This window comes from Schistocerca gregaria, chromosome 5 (assembly GCF_023897955.1).
Source record: "Schistocerca gregaria isolate iqSchGreg1 chromosome 5, iqSchGreg1.2, whole genome shotgun sequence".
In the NCBI taxonomy this organism is placed as follows: Eukaryota; Metazoa; Arthropoda; class Insecta; order Orthoptera; family Acrididae; genus Schistocerca; species Schistocerca gregaria.
The window spans coordinates 635,971,058-635,992,280 of record NC_064924.1 but is presented as its reverse complement, the minus strand read 5'-3'; the positions used below and the strand labels follow the sequence as shown (position 1 = coordinate 635,992,280).

The 21,223-nt window shown below is 49.1% G+C and overlaps 1 protein-coding gene across 1 annotated transcript in view; it reads left to right on the top strand.

Moving 5' to 3' along the window:
- Positions 1-21,223, top strand: part of LOC126271982 (ribitol 5-phosphate transferase FKRP) — a 73,888-nt gene that overhangs the window by 25,865 nt on the left and 26,800 nt on the right. The window contains exon 2 of the mRNA XM_049974447.1: positions 20,301-20,432. Coding sequence (XP_049830404.1) covers positions 20,301-20,432 — 132 coding nt within the window. The remainder of the gene's footprint in view (positions 1-20,300; positions 20,433-21,223) is intronic.

The following is a 21,223-nucleotide window of genomic DNA, read 5'->3' as shown; positions in this document are numbered from 1 at the left end:
ACACCTTCTTCCCTGTCCAGGTGGAAGCGGCTGTTCATAGACTTGTCAAAAGGGTTGACACAAACATCATTCCAACCCGTACTGTCTTCCTGACATTTGACAGAGTTCAACTCCCATCGAACATAAAAGCGGGCTATGAGGTAATTTCCGTTCGCCCTTACATCCCAAACCCTTTGCGTTGCCATCGGTGTCAGCGGTTCAGTCACACCAGCCAGTCCTGTTCCAATCCGGCCAAATGTGTTGTGTGTGGCAAGGATGCCCATGAGGGTGCTTGTCCACCTCCATCCCCTCGTTGCATTAACTGTATGGGTGACCACACTGCTTCCTAGGAGATTACCCCATTTTTAAAGATGAAAAGCTCATTCAGGAAATCAGAGTCAAGGAAAAGGTGTCGACCTTTGCTGCTCGAAAATTATTCGCCAGTCGAAAGCCCCACTGTGCCTCACACACGAAAATACAGCACTGTCCTTGCCTCTCCTCGGCCCACAAAGGACGCGGCCACGCGGACTTGTGATCTCACCTTTAGTGCCACGGTCGTCAGATCGGCCAGCGCAAAGATCGCCCGTTCAACCTCCCCACTTTCGCCTGCTCCCTGTATGGCTCACCTTTCATCGGGTTCTGTTCAATCTTGATCCCAAAAGTCAGACACCCGGACTTCCAAAAAAGAGCATACTCGTGAAGATTTTTTACGTACCCCAATTTCCCAACCATTGGTTCCTCCTTCATCTAAACATAATGTTTCCAAGAAGGCTAAGAAGAAACCCAGTTCCTCTCCTTCTCCGCCACAGCATGTCTCATCTACAGCACCACCTGGCGGTAACCGCCGTCGGCCGTCTTCTGTGTCTCCGAGGCGCACTGCTGGCGGCCGATCAACTGGCCGATCGTTGGTGGCAGGAGCTGCTCCTGAACAACCTATGGATCAGGATCTTCTGCCTTCGACTGAGTGCCGATCCACGCTGTCAGTCGCAAGCTCGGAGCAGTCGTTGAGTTGACGGCAATCTTGGTCACATTCTTTCACTTTCTGTCCACCCTATGTCCATTATCCATTGGAATATCTGCGCCATTTGAGCCAATCAGGATGAATTGACGCTCCTCTTACGATCCTACTTGCTGGTCATCTTCTGTATTCAGGAAACAAAGCTGTACCCCCACTACCGCTTTGTTTTCCCCCGTTTTCAGTCAGTCCGATTTGATCTCCCCTCTGTTGAAGGCACTCCAGCACATGGAGGGCTCATGATTTTTCTCCATGATACTCTCCATTATCACCCAATCCCCTTAAACACTTCCTTCCAAGCAGTCGTTGTCCGTCTTTCCCTTTCTGGATACTCCTTCTCTCTTTGTACTGTATACATTCCATCGTCCACACCAATGGCACGAGCTGATCTCCTTCATCTTCTTGGTCAGCTTCCACCCCCCTGTTTGCTGGTTGGGAACTTCAATGTCCACCACCCGCTTTGGGGATCTCCACATCCTTGTCCGCGTGGCTCACTATTGCTAGGCGTCTTCCACCAAGCGGATCTTGTTTGCCTGAACACTGGGAACCCTACATTTTTGTCTATTTCCATTACAAATTTCTCTCATTTGGACCTTTCTGTCGGCACTGTTCCGCTAGCTCGGCGCTTCGAATGGTTCGCCCTTGCTGATGCACACTCGAGTGACCACTTTCCATTTGTCATTCGGTTTCAGCCACAACTACCATATATGCGCCCGCGACACTGGAAGTTTGCCGAAGCCGATTGGACACTTTTTTTCGTCGCTAGCGACATTCGATGATCGTCACTTTCCTAGCGTCGACGATGAGGTCACTCACATTACAGACGTTATTCTTTCAGCTGTTGAACATTGAATACCTCGCACTTCCAAATTGCCCTGGCGCCTCCCCAGTTCCTTGGTGGAACGAGGCATGCCGTGACGCAATACGTGAGCGGCGACGTGCCCTTCGCGTTTTCAGACACCATCCTACTTTGGCCAACTGCATCCACTATAAGCAGTTCCGTGCGTGGTGCCGTCGTGTCATCTGCGATAGCAAGAAGGCAAGCTGGGACTTCTTTACTAGCTCATTTAACACCTTCACTCCCTCCTTGGAAGTTTGGAGTCGGATTTGACGGTTATCAGGCGCGCCTAGTTTCTCCCCGGTCTCTGGGCTCACTGTCGCGCATGATACATTAGTGGACCCCGTTGCAATTTCTAACTCATTGGGTCAACACTTTGCTGAGATTTTGAGCTCTTCAAATTACCCGCCGGCATTTCTCCCGAAGAAACGTGCAGCAGAAGTGCAACTTCTGGCTTTCTCCTCTCAAAATTGCGAAAGCTACAATACTGTTTTCTCCATGCGGGAACTCCAACATGCACTCTCTTCTTCTCGTTCCTCCGCCCCAGGACCGAATGGTATCCACATCCAAATGTTGCTGCATTTATCATACCATAGTCTCCGTTACCTCTTTGGCCTTTATAATCGAATTTCGACCGACAGTACTTTCCCCAGACAATGGCGGGAAGCTATTGTCATTCCTGTTCCGAAATCTGGAAAGGACAAACATCTCCCCTCCAGCTATCGCCCCATTTCTCTCACGAGTAGTGTATGTAAGTTTTGTAGTGTATCGTGAATTGCCGTTTAGCTTAGGGGCTGGAGTCCTGCAGTCTTTTAACACCTGCCCAATGCGGTTTCCGAAAGCATCGCTCTGCAGTTGACCATCTTGTTGCTCTCTCCACGTATATCATGAACAATTTTCTCCGGAAACGCCAAACAGTAGCAATATTTTTTGATCTGGAGAGAGCATACGATACCTGTTGGAGGACAGGCATCCTCCGCACACTGTTCTCTTGGGGCTTTCGCAGTCGGTTGCCCCTTTTTCTTCGCGAATTTATGGCAGAGCGCACATTTAACGTGCGGGTGATCACTACCCTCTCCTGTACTTTGTCCCAAGAAAACGGGGTACCCCAGGGCTCTGTGCTAAGTGTTGTACTGTTTGCCATTGCCATAAATCCAATTATGGATTGTCTCCTTCCTGATGTCTCGGGCTCCCTCTTTGTGGACGATTTTGCGATCTACTACAGCTCTCAACGGACCAGCCTTCTTGAACGATGTCTTCAAGGCTGTCTCGATCGCCTCCACTCTTGGAGCATCAAAACAGGCTTCCGCTTTTCTCCCAGTAAGACCGTTTGTGTTAATTTTTGGTGTCATACGGAGTTTCTTCCACCTTCCTTACATCTAGGACCTGTCAACCTTCCGTTTTCGGACATCGCTAAATTCTTGGGTCTTATGTTTGACAGAAAACTGTGCTGGTCCTCCCACGTTTCCTATCTTTCGGCTCGCTGTCTGCGATCCCTCAACACCCTCCGTGTCCTGAATGGTACCTCCTGGGGAGCAGACAGAGTGGTCCTTCTCCGCCTCTATCGCACCTTAGTGCACTCGAAGTTGGACTATGGAAGCATAGTTTACTCCTCTGCTCGGCCGTCTATTCTTCGGTGTCTCGACACTCTCCACCACCATGGATTACGTTTAGTGTCTGGAGCTTTTTACACCACCCATGTGGAAAGCCTTTATGCTGAGACTGCTGAACCTCTGCTGTCCAATCAGCGAGCTGTCCTTCTAAGTCGTTATGCTAGCCATTTGTCTTCCATGCCTGCTAATCCGGCCCTTGACTTTTTTTTCGACGCCGCCTCGGATTTAGGGTATGCGGGCCGCCCTTCCTCCCTACTACCATCGGGAGTCCGCTTCCGTCATCTGCTCCAATTCTTTCCTTTCGCTTTCCTAAAATTTTCTTGATAACTCGGGGTACAGCACTGCCTTGGCTCCATCCCTGGACCTGCCTGCTCCGTGACCTTTGTCAGTTTCCCAAGGATGGTACCCCTTCACTTGTTTATTGTCAGGCATTTTCTGCTCAATGCGCACAAATGAAGGATGCCACGTTTATTTACACTGATGGTTGAAAAACATCATTAGGTGTTGAGAGTGCCTATATTGTTGGCGACACCCCAAATAGATTTCGGCTTCCCAACCAGTGTTCGGTTTATACTGCGGAGCTTTACACTGTTCTCCAGGCTGTCCAGTCCATCCGTCGCCATCAGCAGATACAGTATGTTATCTGTTCAGATTCTCTCAGCTCTCTCCTCAGTCCCCAAGCTCTCTACCCTGTTCACCCTCTGATCCACCGGATTCAGGACTGCCTACGCTCGCTCCACTTGGGGCATCTCGGTGGCGTTCCTCTGGATCCCAGGACACGTTGGGTGAAAATGAGGCAGTCGATATAGCGGCCAAGGCTGCAGTCTCTCTTCTTCAGCCAGCTATTCGCACGATTCCCTTCGCTGATCTACGGAGTGTTTTATGTCGTCGTGTTGTTCTTTTATGGCACGCACATGGATCGACACTTCCCCATAATAAATTGCAGGACATGAAAGCTCTTCCCTGTGGTTGGACTTCTTCCTCCCGAACGCGTCATCGGGAGGACGTAATTTTAACTAGACTCCAGATAGAGCATTGTCTTTTTAGCCATTGACATCTTTTAAGCGGCGATTCTCCCTCACTCTGTCCCCACTGCTCTCAGCTGTGGATGGTAAGACACCTTTTACTTGAGTGCCCCTATTTAACTCTGTTACGGGCCCGTCTACAGCTGTCGCCTGATATATCGTCCAATTTAGCAGATGACACGCGCTCAGCCGATCGCGTTCTCGAGTTTATTAGTGCCAGTGAGATGATGTGAGTCATTTGAAGCTCTTTTTGGGGACAACCAACCTCTTTCTGTAGTGGTTTTTTAAGCTTTCCTTCTGCTTTTAGTTTCTCCAATTTTTTGAGTTTTGTTTCCATTGCTGCTGGTATCAACGAGGGGAAAAAAAAGCCTCCTTTATGGCTGGTTCTTGGGGATGGTAGGAAGACTAAGGTTCTGAGGGGCAATGGCATAGGAGATCTGTTTGCAGACTAGGTCTGGGTGATAGTGCCTGTCTGTGTAGGCTTTGCTGAGACCCTAGGCATACTGAGCAAGGGAGATTTTGTCACTGCAAATACATCATAGCCAGGTTACATGGAAGGGATTTTTTGGTGTGAAAGGGATTACAGCTGTGAAAATGCAGGCACTGTTGGTGGTTGGTGGGTTTAACTTGGACAGAGGTGTAAATGAAGCGATGAGAGCCCTTTTTGTTCCTTTTTTCCCCACCTCACTGCTTCACAACCTCCTGACGCTGCACCTTTTGGCAGTCTAGTCCCAGTGCACTCCACCAGACAGTGTTCGTCTCTCTCCCTACCTGTACACTGCTATTCCTCCCCCTTCCCCTCCAGATTTCGGCTTGCATCCCACATGATGTTGCATTTCAGCCTGAGATGCTGGAGTTGGTGGTCATGTGTGCGTGAGGCTGGCTGGCTGGCTGGCTGGCTGGCAGGCTGGCTGGCTGGCAGGCAGGCAGGCAGGCAGGCAGGCAGGCAGGCAGGCAGGCATGCGTGCGGCCGTGCGTGTGAATAGTGCACGCGTGTGTGTCTCTTTTTACTGAAATAGGCTTGGCCGAAAGCTATGTGAGTGTCATATAATTGTGCATGTCTGCAACTTGATGTGTCTTCTTTATGGTAATTAGCAATCTGTCTTTTCCTACATTGTTGACAGGAATCAGTATCGTTAGTTACCTCGTGCACCTCTCATCATGAATTTTCTTCAGAGTAGGGGCAAGTATGCAAGCAGCATAATGAAACCCAAAAGAACTGTAACAACATAATGAACAATAAACAAAACACCCCCCCTGCGGGTTCGGGGGTACGAATAGGCCCGCGGTATTCCTGCCTGTCGTAAGAGGCGACTAAAAGGAGTCTTCAAAGTTTCGGCCTTATGTGATGGTCCCCACTTGGGTTTGACCTGCCATTTTCAAAATTTCCGTTGTTAGTGCGTGCCATTTGGGGAAGGACGCCTTACGTGGTGTTTTTCTATTGGTCCATCGTGCACCTCCATATTGCATGCTATCTATTGTCGTGTGGAGGGATTTACACCCCATGTCTTCTGGGTTGCCTCCTCGTCTTGTGCGCAATCCCCTTCTTAGCGCCCACGGCAACTGTGGACCCTTTCAACACCTAAAATACAGCACGGTAGTCAGTCCGTTGTGGTGGGGTCGTCATGTACCCTCTTGGTGGTAGCCCCCTGACCACGCAGGGATCGCACTACAGATGCCAGAGCTGTTTCCTCCCCATGCATGCCAAGGAGTATGTGCCCATCTTGTCTGGGGCACGGGGACTCCGGGCAATGGGATATCGGCCAGGTACCCGTTGCTTTGGCTGGGTGGCGCCCTTGGGGAGAGCCCTCGTTCGGAGTAGGTGGCATCTGGGCGGATGTGGCGCAATGAAGCGCAATAAATCTCACCAAGCTGGTGGTCGCACTGCCACCAGCGTCTCTAAGCGAGGCAAAATTGAATTCGATGCTGCACAATATGATCCTCAGTCGTTCCACCGGTGCCTTTATCTTGGCCTTCGAGGGTGCTGTATTGCCTGAGAAGGTCAAGGTAATGGTTTACCGTTGTGACGTCAAGCCATACGTCCCTCCCGCGATGCGGTGCTTCCAGTGCTGGAAGTTTGGGCATATGTCCTCCCGTTGCCCATCCAGTGCCACATGTCGAGATTGCGGACGCCCCTCTCATCCCGATTCTCCATGTGCGCCTCCGCCTGTCTGTGTCAACTGTGGGGAACACCACTCTCCATGCTCGCCGGACTGCCCCGTTCTTCATAAGGAGCGGAAGATTATGGAATTTAAGACCCTGGACCGGCTTACTTATCGCGAGGCAAAACTGAAATTTGAATGGTTGCATCCTGTCCCTCTTCAAACTTCTTATGCTGCAGCTACGTTATCGTCGCCCTCGCGGGCGGCAGTTGTCGCCTCCTCTGTGCCGCCTTCAGTTGGCCCTCGGGGCCGTCCATCTCTTGTCTGCCCCCCTTGTGTCTGGGGGCAAGCCTTCCTCTGTTGCCCCCTTAGCAGTTGGGGGCAAACCCCCTTCTGTCACTCCCCCCGCACATGCTTCAGGAGTGACATCTGCTCCAAAACCAGGGGGCTCGATCCCTCCCCCTCCCCCTCCCCCTTCTCTGCCGGCGTCGTCTCCGCCGGCGTCGTCTCCGCCGGCGTCGTCTCCGCCGGCGTCGTCTCCGCCGGCGTCGTCTCCGCCGGCGTCGTCTCCGCCGGCGTCGTCTCCGCCGGCTCCTCTCTCGCGGAAGGGGTCCCTCAGGTCCCTCCCTTCTTCCGTTTCTTCTGCTACCCCGCGGGATGTCAGCCAGTGGCTGAAGGTTCATCCACCTGCTGGTCGTAGGGCTTCTGCGTCGTCGTCAGCCTCCGACGCTCCTTCAGAGAAACTCTCCCAGCCCTCTAAGCCAAAGGACAGACGCGAGAAGAAGGACCGGAACGTGTCCAAGAAGAAGGACGCTCCGGCAGTTTCAGTACCGCCTGCTGTCAATAGCTCTGGCTCTGGGGATGCGGTGGAGATCCTCGCCTCTGCCGCGGATCTCGCCCTCACGGAACCCTCGGGGACCTCTCCTATGGACACAGCTGACACTCGCTCGGTGGCGGCCGTTGACTCTGCGGCGCCGTCTGCCTCTTAGTGGACTTAACGCCCTCCCAGTCCCTTCCTGCTTCCATTCTCCAGTGGAATTGCGGCGGTTATTTCCGCCACCTGCCTGAGCTCCGGATGCTTTTGAGTGTTTCCCCTGTTCTGTGCATTGCTCTTCAGGAAACTTGGTTTCCAGCAATGCGGACACCTGCCCTTCGCGGTTATCGGGGATACTATAAGAACCGCGCTGACTGTCAACGAGCTTCAGGTGGAGTTTGCCTCTTTGTTCACCATTCTGTCTGTAGCTCACCAGTACCCCTTCTGACGCCTTTAGAGGCAGTCGCTGTCAGGATTGAGCTCTCGCCGGCTATTACTGTTTGCTCTGTTTACGTTCCTCCGTATGGGCAACTCCCCCGACATGTCTTGGCTGCGCTGCTGGCTCAACTCCCGCCGCCATTGCTGCTTCTGGGCGATTTCAATGTCCACAACCCTCTATGGGGTGGGACTGTCTCCGATGACCGTGGTCGCGCTGTGGAGCATGTGTTGGCTCAGCTCGACCTTAGCCTCTTGAACACCGGTGCTCCCACGCATTTCAGTGTGGCCCATGGCTCGTTCTCGGCCATCGATCTCTCTCTTTGCAGCCCCGGACTTGTCCCATCCCTTCACTGGAGAGTTCATCCTGATCTGTGTGGTAGTGACCATTTTCCAATCTATTTGTCACTGCCCCAGTGTCATTCTTCTGGGCGCCTGCCCCGCTGGGCTCTCAACAGGGCTGACTGGCCGGCTTTTACTTCCGCTGCCACCATTGCTTCTCTCCCGCAGGGTGACATTGACGAGGTGGTCCGTGTCTTGACCTCGTCAATTATTTCTGCGGCCGAGACTGCCATCCCTCGCTCTTCTGGACTCCCTCGGAGGAAGTCTGTCCCCTGGTGGTCGCCGGAGATTGCTGAGGCTATTCGCGAGCGTAGGCGGGCTCTCCAGCGTCATAAGCGGCACCCGTCTCTGGAGACCCTCATCGCCTTTAAGAAGCTCCGTGCCTTGGCCCGTCGTCTTATTGCACGGCGTAAGCAGGAATGCTGGGAGAGGTACATTTCATCCTTGGGCTCCCGTGTCTCCCCGTCGCTCGTGTGGTCCCGCATCCGGCGGATTTATGGATACCAGACCCCTATGGGTGTCCCTGGAATCTCCCTGGACGGCGCTGTCTGCACGGACGCCGCCACCATTGCTGACCACCTTGCCACGCACTTTGCTACGAGCTCTGCGACTGCAACTTACCCTCCTGCCTTTCGCTCTCTAAAGGAACGCGCCGAGCGGACGCTGTTATCGTTCCACACACGTCGTTCTGAAAAATACAATGCTCCTTTCAGCGAGAGGGAATTCCTCGCTGCCCTCGCCAATTGCCCTGATACAGCGCCAGGACCGGACTGCATCCACGCGCAGATGCTGAAGCATCTCTCCAGGGACTGCCAGAGACACATCCTCACCATCTTTAACCGCATTTGGAGCGAGGGCGTGTTCCCGTCGCAATGGCGAGAGGGTGCTATCGTTCCCATCTTGAAGCCCGGTGCGGACCCTCTGGCGGTGGACGGCTATCGTCCCATTACACTAACCAACGTTTTGTGCAAATTGCTCGAATGTATGGTGGGGCGGCGTTTGTGTTGGGTCCTTGAGTTGCGCGGTCTCCTCGCTCCATCCCAGGGTGGCTTCCGTCAGGGCCGGTCTGCTGCGGACAATTTGGTGCGGCTGGAATCTGCTATCCGTACGGCCTTTTCCCACCGTCAGCATCTCGTTGCTGTATTTTTTGATCTGCGGAAGGCATATGACACAACATGGAGGCATCGCATCCTTGCTACGTTGCGCGAGTGGGGTCTTCGTGGTCAGCTTCCAGCTTTTCTTCAAAACTTTTTATTGCGCCGCTCTTTCCGGGTGCAAGTCAGTGCCGCCTCTAGTTCCTCTTATATACAGGAAAATGGGGTCCCGCAGGGCTCGGTATTGAGCGTTTCCTTATTTCTAGTGGCCATTAATGGTCTGGCTGCAGCTGTGGGGTCGTCGGTGTCTCCTTCTTTGTATGCCGACGACTTCTGCATCTCATTTAGCTCAACGACTACGGGAGTCGCCGAACGCAGGCTGCAAGCAGCCGTTCGCAAGGCGGCATCATGGGCTCTGACTCATGGATTTCAGTTCTCTGCGGCCAAGACTCGAGTTATGCACTTCTGCAGGCGTCGGACGGTCCACCCTAATCCGGAACTTTACCTCGACGGTCACCTACTTGAAGTGGTGGACACTAGCCGCTTCTTAGGACTCGTCTTTGATGCCCGGCTCACATGGGTTCCTCATATTACTCAGCTGAAGCAAAAGTGCTGGCAGCACCTCAACGCCCTCCGCTGCCTGAGCCATGCGTCTTGGGGTGCAGATCGCAGCACGCTGTTGCGATTGTACAGAGCCCTTGTGCAGTCCAGGCTTGATTATGGGAGCCTGGCCTATGGGTCTGCATCGCCCTCAGTGTTGACGTTGTTGGACCCCATACACCACTGTGGGGTTCGGCTTGCAACTGGTGCTTTCCGTACGAGCCCCGTGGATAGTCTGCTGGTGGAGGCCGGGGTTCCCCCGCTGCGGATTCGCCGCCACCGACTGCTCGCCGACTATGCTGTCCACGTGCATTGCTCACCGGGCCATCCCAATCATCGCCTGCTGTTCCCTGCCAGGGTCCTCCCTCTGCCCGACCGGCGACCTAGGTCTGGGCTTTCCATTGCTGTCCGTGTCCAGTCCCTGCTGTCGGAACTGGGGTCGTTCCCTCTTCTGCCGCCCTTCCGGGCCTGTGCACCCACGCCTCCCTGGTGTATGACCCGTCCGTCCGTCCGCCTGGACTTGGCACGGGAACCCAAGGACTCGGTTCCGCATGTGGCCCTCCGTCACCGTTTTCTTGCGCTCGTCGCCTCATTTTCAGGCTGTGAGCCTGTCTACACTGATGGTTCCCTGGTGGATGGTTGTCCTGCCTACGCTTTTGCTCGCGCTGCCCATGTTGAACAGCGCTCCTTGCCGGCTGGCTGCAGTATTTTTACTGCAGAGCTGGTAGCCATATTGCGCGCTCTTGAGCATATGCGTTCCTGCTCAGGTACGTCCATCGTCATCTGCAGTGACTCCCTGAGCAGCCTCCAGGCTATCGACCGCTGCTATACCTCTTCTCCTCTGGTATCCTTTATTCAGGAGTCTGTTTTTGCCATTACCCGCTCCGGTCGTTCGGTGGTCTTTGTTTGGACGCCAGGTCACGTTGGCATCCCGGGGAATGAACGTGTCGACAGGCTGGCCAAAGGGGCGGTCGACGCCCCCACTTTGGCGATCGGCCTCCCGGCTCGTGATTTGCAGCTGGCGTTGCGCCGTAAGGTGCTTCAGATGTGGCGTGACGAGTGGCGTAGCCTGACTTCTCCGAATAAACTGCGGGCTGTCAAGGAGACGACCGATGTGTGGCAGTCCTCCCTGCGGGCTTCTCGCAGGGACTCTGTCATCCTGTGTCGGCTCCGCATCGGCTATACCTACCTGACGCACGGACATCTTTTGCGTCAGGAGGATCCCCCCCCTGTGTCAGTGTGGGTCCCGGTTGACGGTCGCCCTCATTTTGTTGGAGTGTCCCCGCCTGCGCATCCTCCGGCAGACTTTTAATCTCCCAGGCACGTTGCCTTTGGTTTTATGCGACGATGCCTCCATGGCTGACGACGTTTTAAATTTTATCCGTGGTAGTCCTTTTTATGGTTCCATTTAGGGGGGACCTGTCCCTTTCCCTTTCTGTGTATCTTGTCCTCGAGTGTCTCATTGGTTGCAGATTTTAATGTGTGTATTCGGATGGTTGACTCTTTCCCAATTTTTGTACCCATGGTCAGTCAACCAGTCTCCGACCCTCTTATTTTCTTCCGTTTCTTTCTGTCCAGTGTTCGTCTGTACTCTTCTTGTCTCTAGTGTTCGCTGACACATTGGTGTTCTTTCAGTGACTGGGGGGAGGGGCGTCTCCTCCCCCCTTGGGGTTTTACCTGTTCCGTAAATTTTGTTTCGCCGGTTTTTTGGAATGGGGGACTGATGACCTTAGCTGTTTAGTCCCCCTTAAACATCCCAACAACAACAACAACAAACAAAACACTCAGAAGTATTATTGACTGGTTCTCAGTAAATGGTCTATCATTTAACTTAGAAAAAATAAATTTCATTCATGTCAGCTTAAGGCAATACATGCCATTACAAATAACAGTACAGCATGGGGATATAAAATATGTAAAAACTGATTGTTCAAAATTCCTTTGTGTACATATTGATCAGAATTTGAATGTGAAAACACCTGTTAGATCCCCCTGCGAGTTTGGGGGTTAGAATAGGCCCCCATTATTCCTGCCTATCGTAAGAGGCGACTAAAAGGAGACTCAAACGTTTCAGCATATAGGTGATGGTCCCTCTCGGGTTTGACCTCCATATTTCCAAATTCTTCCAAAGAGCGAGCCAATTGGAGAAGGGTGCCTTACATGGTGCATTGTGTTCATTGTGCATTGAGACCTTTAGCCAGCTTTCATGTAGTCACATTGCCATCCCACTCGTTCTCCATCTCTTGGCTGAGGGTACATTCCGGGGTGTGATTTCCACCATGCATTGTGCGGTGTTGCTTTTTGCGCAGACGAAGGCCATGGATTTCCTTGCACCTAATATCCAGCAAGGTAGCCAGTCCATTGTGGTGGGGCCGCCATGTACCCTGTTGATTGTAGCCCCCTGACAACACAGGGATAGCTCTGCTGATGCCTGCACCGTTAACTCCCCATGTGTGCCAAGGAGTAGATGCTTATCTCCCTGGGGCATCGGGTCTCTCAGCAATGCCCATCCTGCCAGGTGGTCCTTGCTGAGGCTGGGTGGCGCCTGAGGGGAGGGCCCTTGGTCGGAGTGGGTGGCATCAGGGCAGATGACACGCAATGAAGCGTGGTACCTCATCTCTTGCTGGTGGCCAGTCGCCAGCAGTCTATAAGCGTTCTCGGGCTTAATTCAATGCTCATAAATATGATCCCAAATCGTTCCCCTCCCTGGCCACACCATGGGAGGAGCATAAGGCTCAGGATGGCAATGACACTTATTCACTCCGGTTCCTAGTTTGTAAGAGAGCTAATGGGGAGTCTTTCATGTCAATAAAGTCTCAATTCCTCATAGAGCATTTAGAGGACAAGTTTGGGAAGGTGGAGGGCTTTCCAAAATGCGCCCTGGGTCAGTATTGATAAAAATGGCATCCTCTGCCCAGTCACGAAGGTTACTTGCTTGAGACAAGTTGGGGATGTTTCAGTTACCATCACAGCCCATAAGAGTTTAGATAGGGTCCAGGGTATTATTTTCCATAGGGACCTTCTTTTGCAGTCTGATGATGAGGTGTTCATTTCGTCCGGCGCATCCATTGGAGTCCAAAGGATAATCAGATTTCTACCGATGCCTTCATCTTGGCCTTCTAGGGTGATACATTACCAGAGAAGGTCAAGGTGATGGTCTACCGCTGTGATGTCAAGCCCTATACCCCTCTCCTGACGCGGTGCTTTGAGTGCTGAAAGTTCGGCCATATGTCTTCCCACTGTACTTCCAGCCTCACACGTCGAGATTGTGGACGTCCATCACATCCCAATACTCCATGTGCCCCGCCTCCCGTCTCTGTCAATTGCGGAGAGCATCATTCACCTTGCTCGCTAGACTGCAGGATCTGTGTAAGGACCGAGTGACCTATACTGAGGCTAAGAGGAAATTTGAATGACTCCATCCTATGCGAATGACTTCCTCATGTGGCGGTGCTACAACAACCGTGATAGCCCCATCAGTTCAGCGAATTACAGTCGGCTCACCTAGCCATACAACTCCACATGCCCCCTTGCCTATAGGGGGCACTACCCATCCTGTTGCACCACCTACCTCGGGAGCAATACCCCCCACGCTTTGTGCGTGACTCCGCTGCCTGATTCGCCAACGCAAGCAGGAGTGCTGGGAAAGGTATGTCTCCACCATTGGCCCCCGTACCTCTGCATTGCAGGTTTGGGCCAAGATTAGGAGACTCTTTGGCTATCAGACCCCCCATCAGCGTACCTCCACTTTCACTGAATGGAGCAGTCTGTACTGACTCCGACACAATTGAAAACCACTTAGCAGAGCATTTTGCTCAGAGATCCGCTTCTGCACATTATCCACAGGTCTTCAGCTCCCTGAAAGAGCGGTTGGAATGTCGGAGCATTTCATTTCACACGTGCCACCCTGAATCGTACAGTACTCCATTCTGTGAGTGGGAATTCCAAAGTGCCCTAGCCGCTTGCCCTGATACGGCTCCCGGGCCAGATCTCTTCCACTGTCAGATGCTCAAACACCTCTTGGTGGACTGCCAGCAACACCTCCTAGACCTTTCCAACCGTATCAGGGTTGAGGGTGAGTTCCTGTCGCAATGGCTGAAAAGTGTCGTAATCCCCTTGTTGAAACCTGGCAAGAATCCACTGGAGGTGGAAAGCTACTGCCCCATTAGCCTCACTAATGTTCTTTGCAAGTTGCTCAAATGCATGGTGAGCCAGAGGTTGAGTTCGCTACTTGAGTCTTGGGGCCTTCTGGCTCTGTCTCAGGGTGGGCTCCGTAACGGCTGCTCTGCCGCCGATAATCTGGTGTGCATGGAGTCTGCCATCCGTACGGCCTTTGCCCATCATCAGCATCTGGTCACCGGCTTTTTTGACATGCGGAAGGCATATGATATGACATGGCGACATCACATCCTCTCTACGCTTCATGGTTGGGGTCTTCGGGGTCTGCTCGCGATTTTCATACAAAATTTTCTTTCACTTTGTTCCTTCCATGTGCAAGTTGCGGTCTCCCATAGTTCCTCCCGAGTTCAGGAGAATGGGGTACTGCAAGGATCTGTCTTAAGTGTCTGCCTCTTTTTGATTGCAATTAATCGGCTTGCTGCAGCGGTGGGAACGTCTGTCTAATCTTCCTTGTGTGCTATGACTTCTGCCTATACTATAGCTCCACTGGCATTGCAGCTGCTGAACGGCAGCTGCAGGGTGCTATCCGAAAGGCACAGTCTTGGGCTGTAGCACATGGATTCCAGTTTTCGGCTGCCAAGACCTGCATTATGCATTTCTGCCAGCAACGCACTGTTTACCCTGAGCCACGGCTTTATCTTGACAGCAAACCTCTTGCTGTGGTGGAGACGCATTGGTTTTTGGGATTGGTTTTTGATACCAGGTTAACTTGGCCGCCTCATATTCGGCAGCTTAAACAAACATGCTGGCATCATCTTAACACTCTTCGTTGCATGAGTCACATCAGCTGGGGTGCCGATCAGTCTACCCTTCTACGGCTGTACCAGGCGTTAATTAAGTCCTGTCTAGTTTATGAGAGCCTGGCTTACGATTTGGCATCCCCTTCCACAATGCAGTTGCTGGACCCCCATCCTTCACAGCAGGATCCGACTTACCACTGGAGCTTTCCGGACAAGCCCTGTCAGCAGCATACCTATGGGGGCAGGTGTCCCTCCATTGCGGTTCCGGTGCCAACGATTACTGGCTGCTTATGCTACACACGTTTGTAGCTTGCCCAGGCATCCCAATTATCGTCTCCTGTTCCCTCAGTTGGTCATCCATCTTCCAGAACAGTGTCCCCAGTCAGGGTGTACGATCACGGTTTGTGTCAGAGGTATTCTCTCTGGACTTGAGGTTTTCTGCCTTCCACATCTTTTCCGGGCCCCTCTCCATATACCCCCATGGTGCCTTCGGCTCGATTTGGCACAGGGCGTGGAGGACTCAGTCCCTCCCAAGGCCCTCCACTGCCGCTTTCTTTCAATCCTGGTCGCTTTCAAGGCACTGACGTTGTCTATACTGACGGTTCAATTGTTGCTGGTCATGTAAGTAATGCTCTTACTCTAGGGCATCACTATGAACAACACTCATTGTCGGCTGGCTGCAGTGTTTTCACTGCTGAGCTGGTCGCCATCTCTTGTGCCCAAGAGTATATCTGCTCCTGCTCAGATGAGTCCTTCGTTACCTGTAGTGACTTCCTGAGTGGTTTACGAACTATCGACCAGTGTTTCCGTCTTTTTCATCTGATGATGGCTATCCAGGAGTCTCTCCATACTCTTGCCCATTGTGGCCGTTCTGTGCTCTTTGTGTGGACTCCAGGTCATATCGGCATCCCGGCAAATGAACGTGTTGACATGCTGGCCAAACAGGCTGTCGGTGCACCAGCCTTGGAGATAGGCCTTTAGGAGTCACCTCAGGTCAGTTTTGCGGCAGAAGTCACTTTGCACCTAGGGTGAAGAATGGCGCACTCTTCCTTCACCCAACAAATTTCGAGCCATCAAGAAGGCTACCAGTGCGTGGCGCTCCTCCTTGCGGGCCCCTCGCAAGGTCTCTGTTGTCCTCTGCTGGCTACGCATTGGCCACACCTGGATAACACACAGCTATTTATTGCGCCGCGAGGACCCACCTTTATGTCATTGCGGGTCAGCTTTGACGGCGGTCCACATCTTGTTGGACTGCCCACTTTTAACTCTGCTCAGGCTGACGTTTGCACTTTTATCGGATGACGTTGCAATGGCATATTTAGTTTTGAGTTTTATTCGTGCAGGGGGTTTCTATCACTTGATCTAAGTGTTTGTCCTTTTTTGTGTTGAGTCTGGCCTTCGGCTTACGATTTTAGACTGGGGTTTTTAGTGCATTTCTTGGTGGTTGGCTTTTCTTTTTTTGTTTCTATGGTCGGCCAACCACTGTCACACGCAGTGTGATTTTAATTCCTTTTGTCTGGTCTCTGTCTGTGTCTTTCTTGTCCTGTGTCGTCTCTTGTCTTCTCCATTGTTTGTTTTTATTCCTTGTGGGGATTTCAAGTTCATGGAAAAAGGGACCGATGGTCCTAGTAGTCTGATCTCTTCAATCCAACAAACAAACAAACCAACCAACCTGTTATAGACGGTAGAGTCCAGCAACATTTACTCTTAAATGAAACTGTTCTGAACCATCAGAAAGTTAGCTTGCTTTAGCAAACTTTCTTCCCTTTATATCATTTGGAATAATTTGCACTGATTTGCACTGATTTGACAGATGGCATACTAGATTCACACAGTTTTGACAGTCGTTGCAGCAGGGAAAGTGTCTCAATGCAGATGAACATACCTAGCGAGGAGGTAGCATGTGAAGTTATCTTTCAAATAGCAGATGACACATTCTAGTGCAAAATAAATTGCATAACAATAGGTGTAGTGGTGGTAGTGGATAACAGACTACAATAGGTATCTGTAGAAGTTTGACTCTCATGTTTTTAAAATGGGGAATAATAAATATTCCTAGTTTTGAGCTTTTTGCTGAATTAGATGTAAATAACCCAAAAACTGAGGAGCCCAGCTGAAGTCTAATGTAACTGCGTAAAAGCTGGTGAAATTCTTGCCCTGATTCATTGTAATACTTGCATTAGTGACAAATGTAATATAATTTTTATTCCTTACAAAGTTTTTGTGCAACCAATGGAAGACATCATACTAGATTTTCTACTAAAAAGACAGTGAAACTGGTACTTTTAACAGCTTAAGGGAATCAGCGTGCAAGCAAAAGTCATACAAAGTGCTTAAATATAGAGTTTTTATGGTAATATGTACAGCATGTGTAATTTTATGGGTTTTTCAGTGACATAGGGACGCTATATAAAAGCAGTGGCCATATTGGCTTGGTTGACTTTGAGAAGTCAGTGATTCAAAGTGTATGCTGAAGAGCAGCATGTTTGTTGTGTTTAAAGTGTTTAAAATTTTGTGGTTGACAACTCTAAGGACTTACAGAATATCTACAGCAGTTCGAGAACTTAGAAAATTTTTTGAGATTCTTATTCAGGGACTTAAACACTGCACTGCAGTTGTGTGTTTAAAGGATTTTTAAATTTTAGCATAGGTTTGTGGACTTTGAGAAGTTATTCACAACTAACTTTTCTGAACTTTCAACAGTGATATGGTGAACAGGACTTGGAGCATTTTTGATAAAGCTTGTGACTCAATCTGTACTCACAGTATTAATCAAGGGCTCATTAAAACATTTTAATTATTGAACAGTACCCAGCTTGTGTTAAGAACATTTATTCATTTTTCAAACCACAGACTTGCATACAATTTAATGAAATTATAGTAACAGGATGATAGGGCAAGTGTGTGGCCATCCCGGAGACACACCTTAAGCCAATAAACTTTTAAAAAAATGGGCACACACTGAGTAAAGCACTTTTATGCAAAGAGATAGTGGGTAAGAAAGTTTGGTGTGTCACAGAGTTCACACTTAAAAGAAAGTTTCAATCCCCATCCAGCCTCTTAATGTTGCCAGCATTAGGACACAAAATGTTAGTAACAGACAGAGATCACACCACAATGCCTGTAAAATGTATATCACCAAGGACACAATCACAGTGTTCAGAAGCTTAATTTGTCCAGTTTCTAGATTTTATGCCACAGTTCAGTGGCAAGACAAAATCTTGGAACTGCATGATTTGCAGGGTAAGCCATCACATTCGCACTGCTGTGATCAGCAGATTATTTCATCAGGTTTCACTTTGCTCTTCTAATGTTTGATGACATATTATATGATGACTTAAGCTCTGCATCTGAGTTGTTCACTGTCCTGTAACTAATGATAGGTTAAGACTGTGTTATTGAGCTGAAGTAGTGAAATGAAGAAAACCACAGAAGTGAGCCACAGAGAAACAGAACTGGAAATTCATTTGTTTGAGGAACAACCTGGTGTGTGCTGCCACCTTAAAAGATTTAAGCTTGTTTGATTTTTCTGTCTTGAATTATTTTTATTTAATTTTTTACTCCTGATAGAGGTGAATACATCAGTGGATTTTTCATTTTAAAGCAGATGTGAAGCTCCTCATCTTCTTTCTGCAAATCTTGTGGTAAAGCTTTTGTTTACAATGTCCTTTTTATTCATGAGTACAGACAATACTTCCTTTTTTAAAAAAAGAAATTAATGCTCACAACTGAACTTTCAACAATGTGATGAGATCTACGTAGCAAGATGGACATTAAGAGACTGATAAATAATTTGTTTTTTTATGGAGGCTGTCTTTGAGCCTTGTGGAAACCTTGCTAGTGTGACGTGCTCTCTGGTTCATTGACCTGCCAATTTCTCCAGGTCGTGTGGTTCTGTTCGCTTGTCCAGAAGTCTCCAAATGGAGGGGGAAATCCCACCAAAAGAGTGTAAAGTTCATAAATACCATGCTGTATACCTATGAATATAAACATATCTAAAAACAAAGATGAAAGCACTGGCATGTCGATAGACACACAAACATACATACAAAATTCAAGCTTTCGCAACCAACGGTTGCTTCGTCAGGAAAGAGGGAAGGAGAGGGAAAGACGAAAGGATGTGGGTTTTAAGGAAGAGGGTAAGGAGTCATTCCAATCCCGGGAGCTGAAAGACTTACCTTAGGGGGGAAAAGGACAGGCATTCTCTCTCTCTCTCTCTCTCTCTCTCTCTCTCTCTCTCTCTCTCTCTCTCTCTCTCTCACACACACACACACACACACACACACACACACACACACACAAACACACACACACACACAGATCATCTTTGTTTTTAGATATATTTTTCCCACATGGAATGTTTCCCTCTATTATATTCACATTATTAATATAAACATATTGTTATGCATGTATGACTCAATTACAGGAGCTGCTGCAGCACTTGCACTGAAATTTTAGCACATAATTTTATACCAGTGGTGCAGAATGTGGAACAACAGCGTTCACCATTATAAAAGTGCCTAGAGTTAATGAATCACCTTGGTTCAGAAATGTTTGGGGGGGGGGGGGGGAGACATGATTACTACTATAGGTGATATATCAAACTAGTTTTTTCTGCATATTTAACAAACTAGTTTATTCTGCATATTTCCATTCTCTGATGAGCTAAGGAATAATTTTCTTGGGAGATTCAGATTACAGGGATAATATTTACAGACTAAAGAAGTGTGCTACAATAATTACATCTGTTGTTAATTCAAGAACATCCTGCAGAGACCTTTTAAAAAACTAGGTATTTTGACAATTGCTTCACAATAAATATATTCATTAATGTCCTTTCCATTTCGAATATTTCTTTTTTCACGAAAAATGGTGGAAAGCATGAATATAACACTGGGACTGAAAAAATCATCTGCATCGACAACAAGGGGTGAACATTAGAACAGAAAAGTTTGGAAGGCATAGGTGCACATGTATTCAACGACCTACCAGAGCATATTAAATGGCAAGTAGATAATATAGTAGAGCTTAAGACTGATATAAAGAACTTTCTATTAGACAACTTCTACTCTAATGAGTATATTCACAGAAGTACTTAAATTTAATGTATAATTATAATTAGAACTTTAATACAGTAATGTGTTGTCATTTCAGTGTAGTGCACAAATATACATCTTTTAACTTCTTTCTACAACCCAGGGAGCACACACTATGGGATCCATAGAACATGATCAGTGTACTGTAATTCTAAAAAAACATGCATTAATTGAGGCACTCACAAGATGTAGACAATGTAGTGGGGACCTAAAAGTTCTCTCCTCCCTAAGGACTTGAATAATTAGCTTGCTAGATCCCCTCCCACAGTCCCCCGCCCCAACCACCCCATACCCCGTCCCCACTGTGTCTTAGCAATGGTTAGCAATCTCTTGAAGAAAGAATTTAATCAGCCTTTAGACTGATTGTATTTGAAACACTTCTATCATAGCATAAACATGTATTTTTTGATAAATTTCTGTGCTTGCAGGTGAAACTGATACATGGAGAGACTGTCACTGATGGCAAACCACTCTTTAGGAGTCAGCATTTATTACAGAAGGTTGAACAATTGGAAGCTGCAAGGCGCCAGCAGATGTTTCGACAGTTTGGCATAAAACAGGTACCGTAGTTGGTAAAAAGTAGTATATAGCCTCCAGTTACTTATTTTTTATTGCTTTACTTTCATTAGACATAGTGCTGTAATGTAAGGATGTAGAGGCTTATCTCACTATGGGTAAGACAGATACTGCCTACAGGAAAATTAAAGATACCTTTGGGGAAAGGAGAACCACTTGTATGAATATCAAGAGCTTTGATGGAAACCCAGTTCTAAGCAAAGAAGGGAAAGCAGAAAGGTGGAAGGAGTATATAGAGGGCCTATACAAGGACGATGTACTTGAGGACAATATTATGGAAATGGAAGAGGATGTAGATGAAGATGAAATGGGAGATACGAGTCTGCGTGAAGAGTTTGACAGACCACTGAAAGACCTGAGTCGAAACAAGGCCCCCGGAGTAGACAACATTCCATTAGAACTACTGACAGCCTTGGGAGAGCCAGTCCTGACAAAACTCTATCATCTGGTGAGCAAGATGTATGAGAGAGGCGAGATACCCTCAGACTTCAAGAAGAATATAATAATCCCAATCCCAAAGAAAGCAGTTGTTGACAGATGTGAAAATTACCGAACTATCAGTTTAATAAGTCACAGCTGCAAAATACTAACACGAATTCTTTAGAGACGAATGGAAAAACTGGTAGAAGCCAACCTCGGGGAAGATCAGTTTGGATTCTGTAGAAATGTTGGAACACGTGCGGCAATACTGACCCTACGACTTAGAAGAAAGATTAAGGAAAGGCAAACCTATGTTTCTAGCATTTGGAGACTTAGAAAGCTTTTGACAATGTTG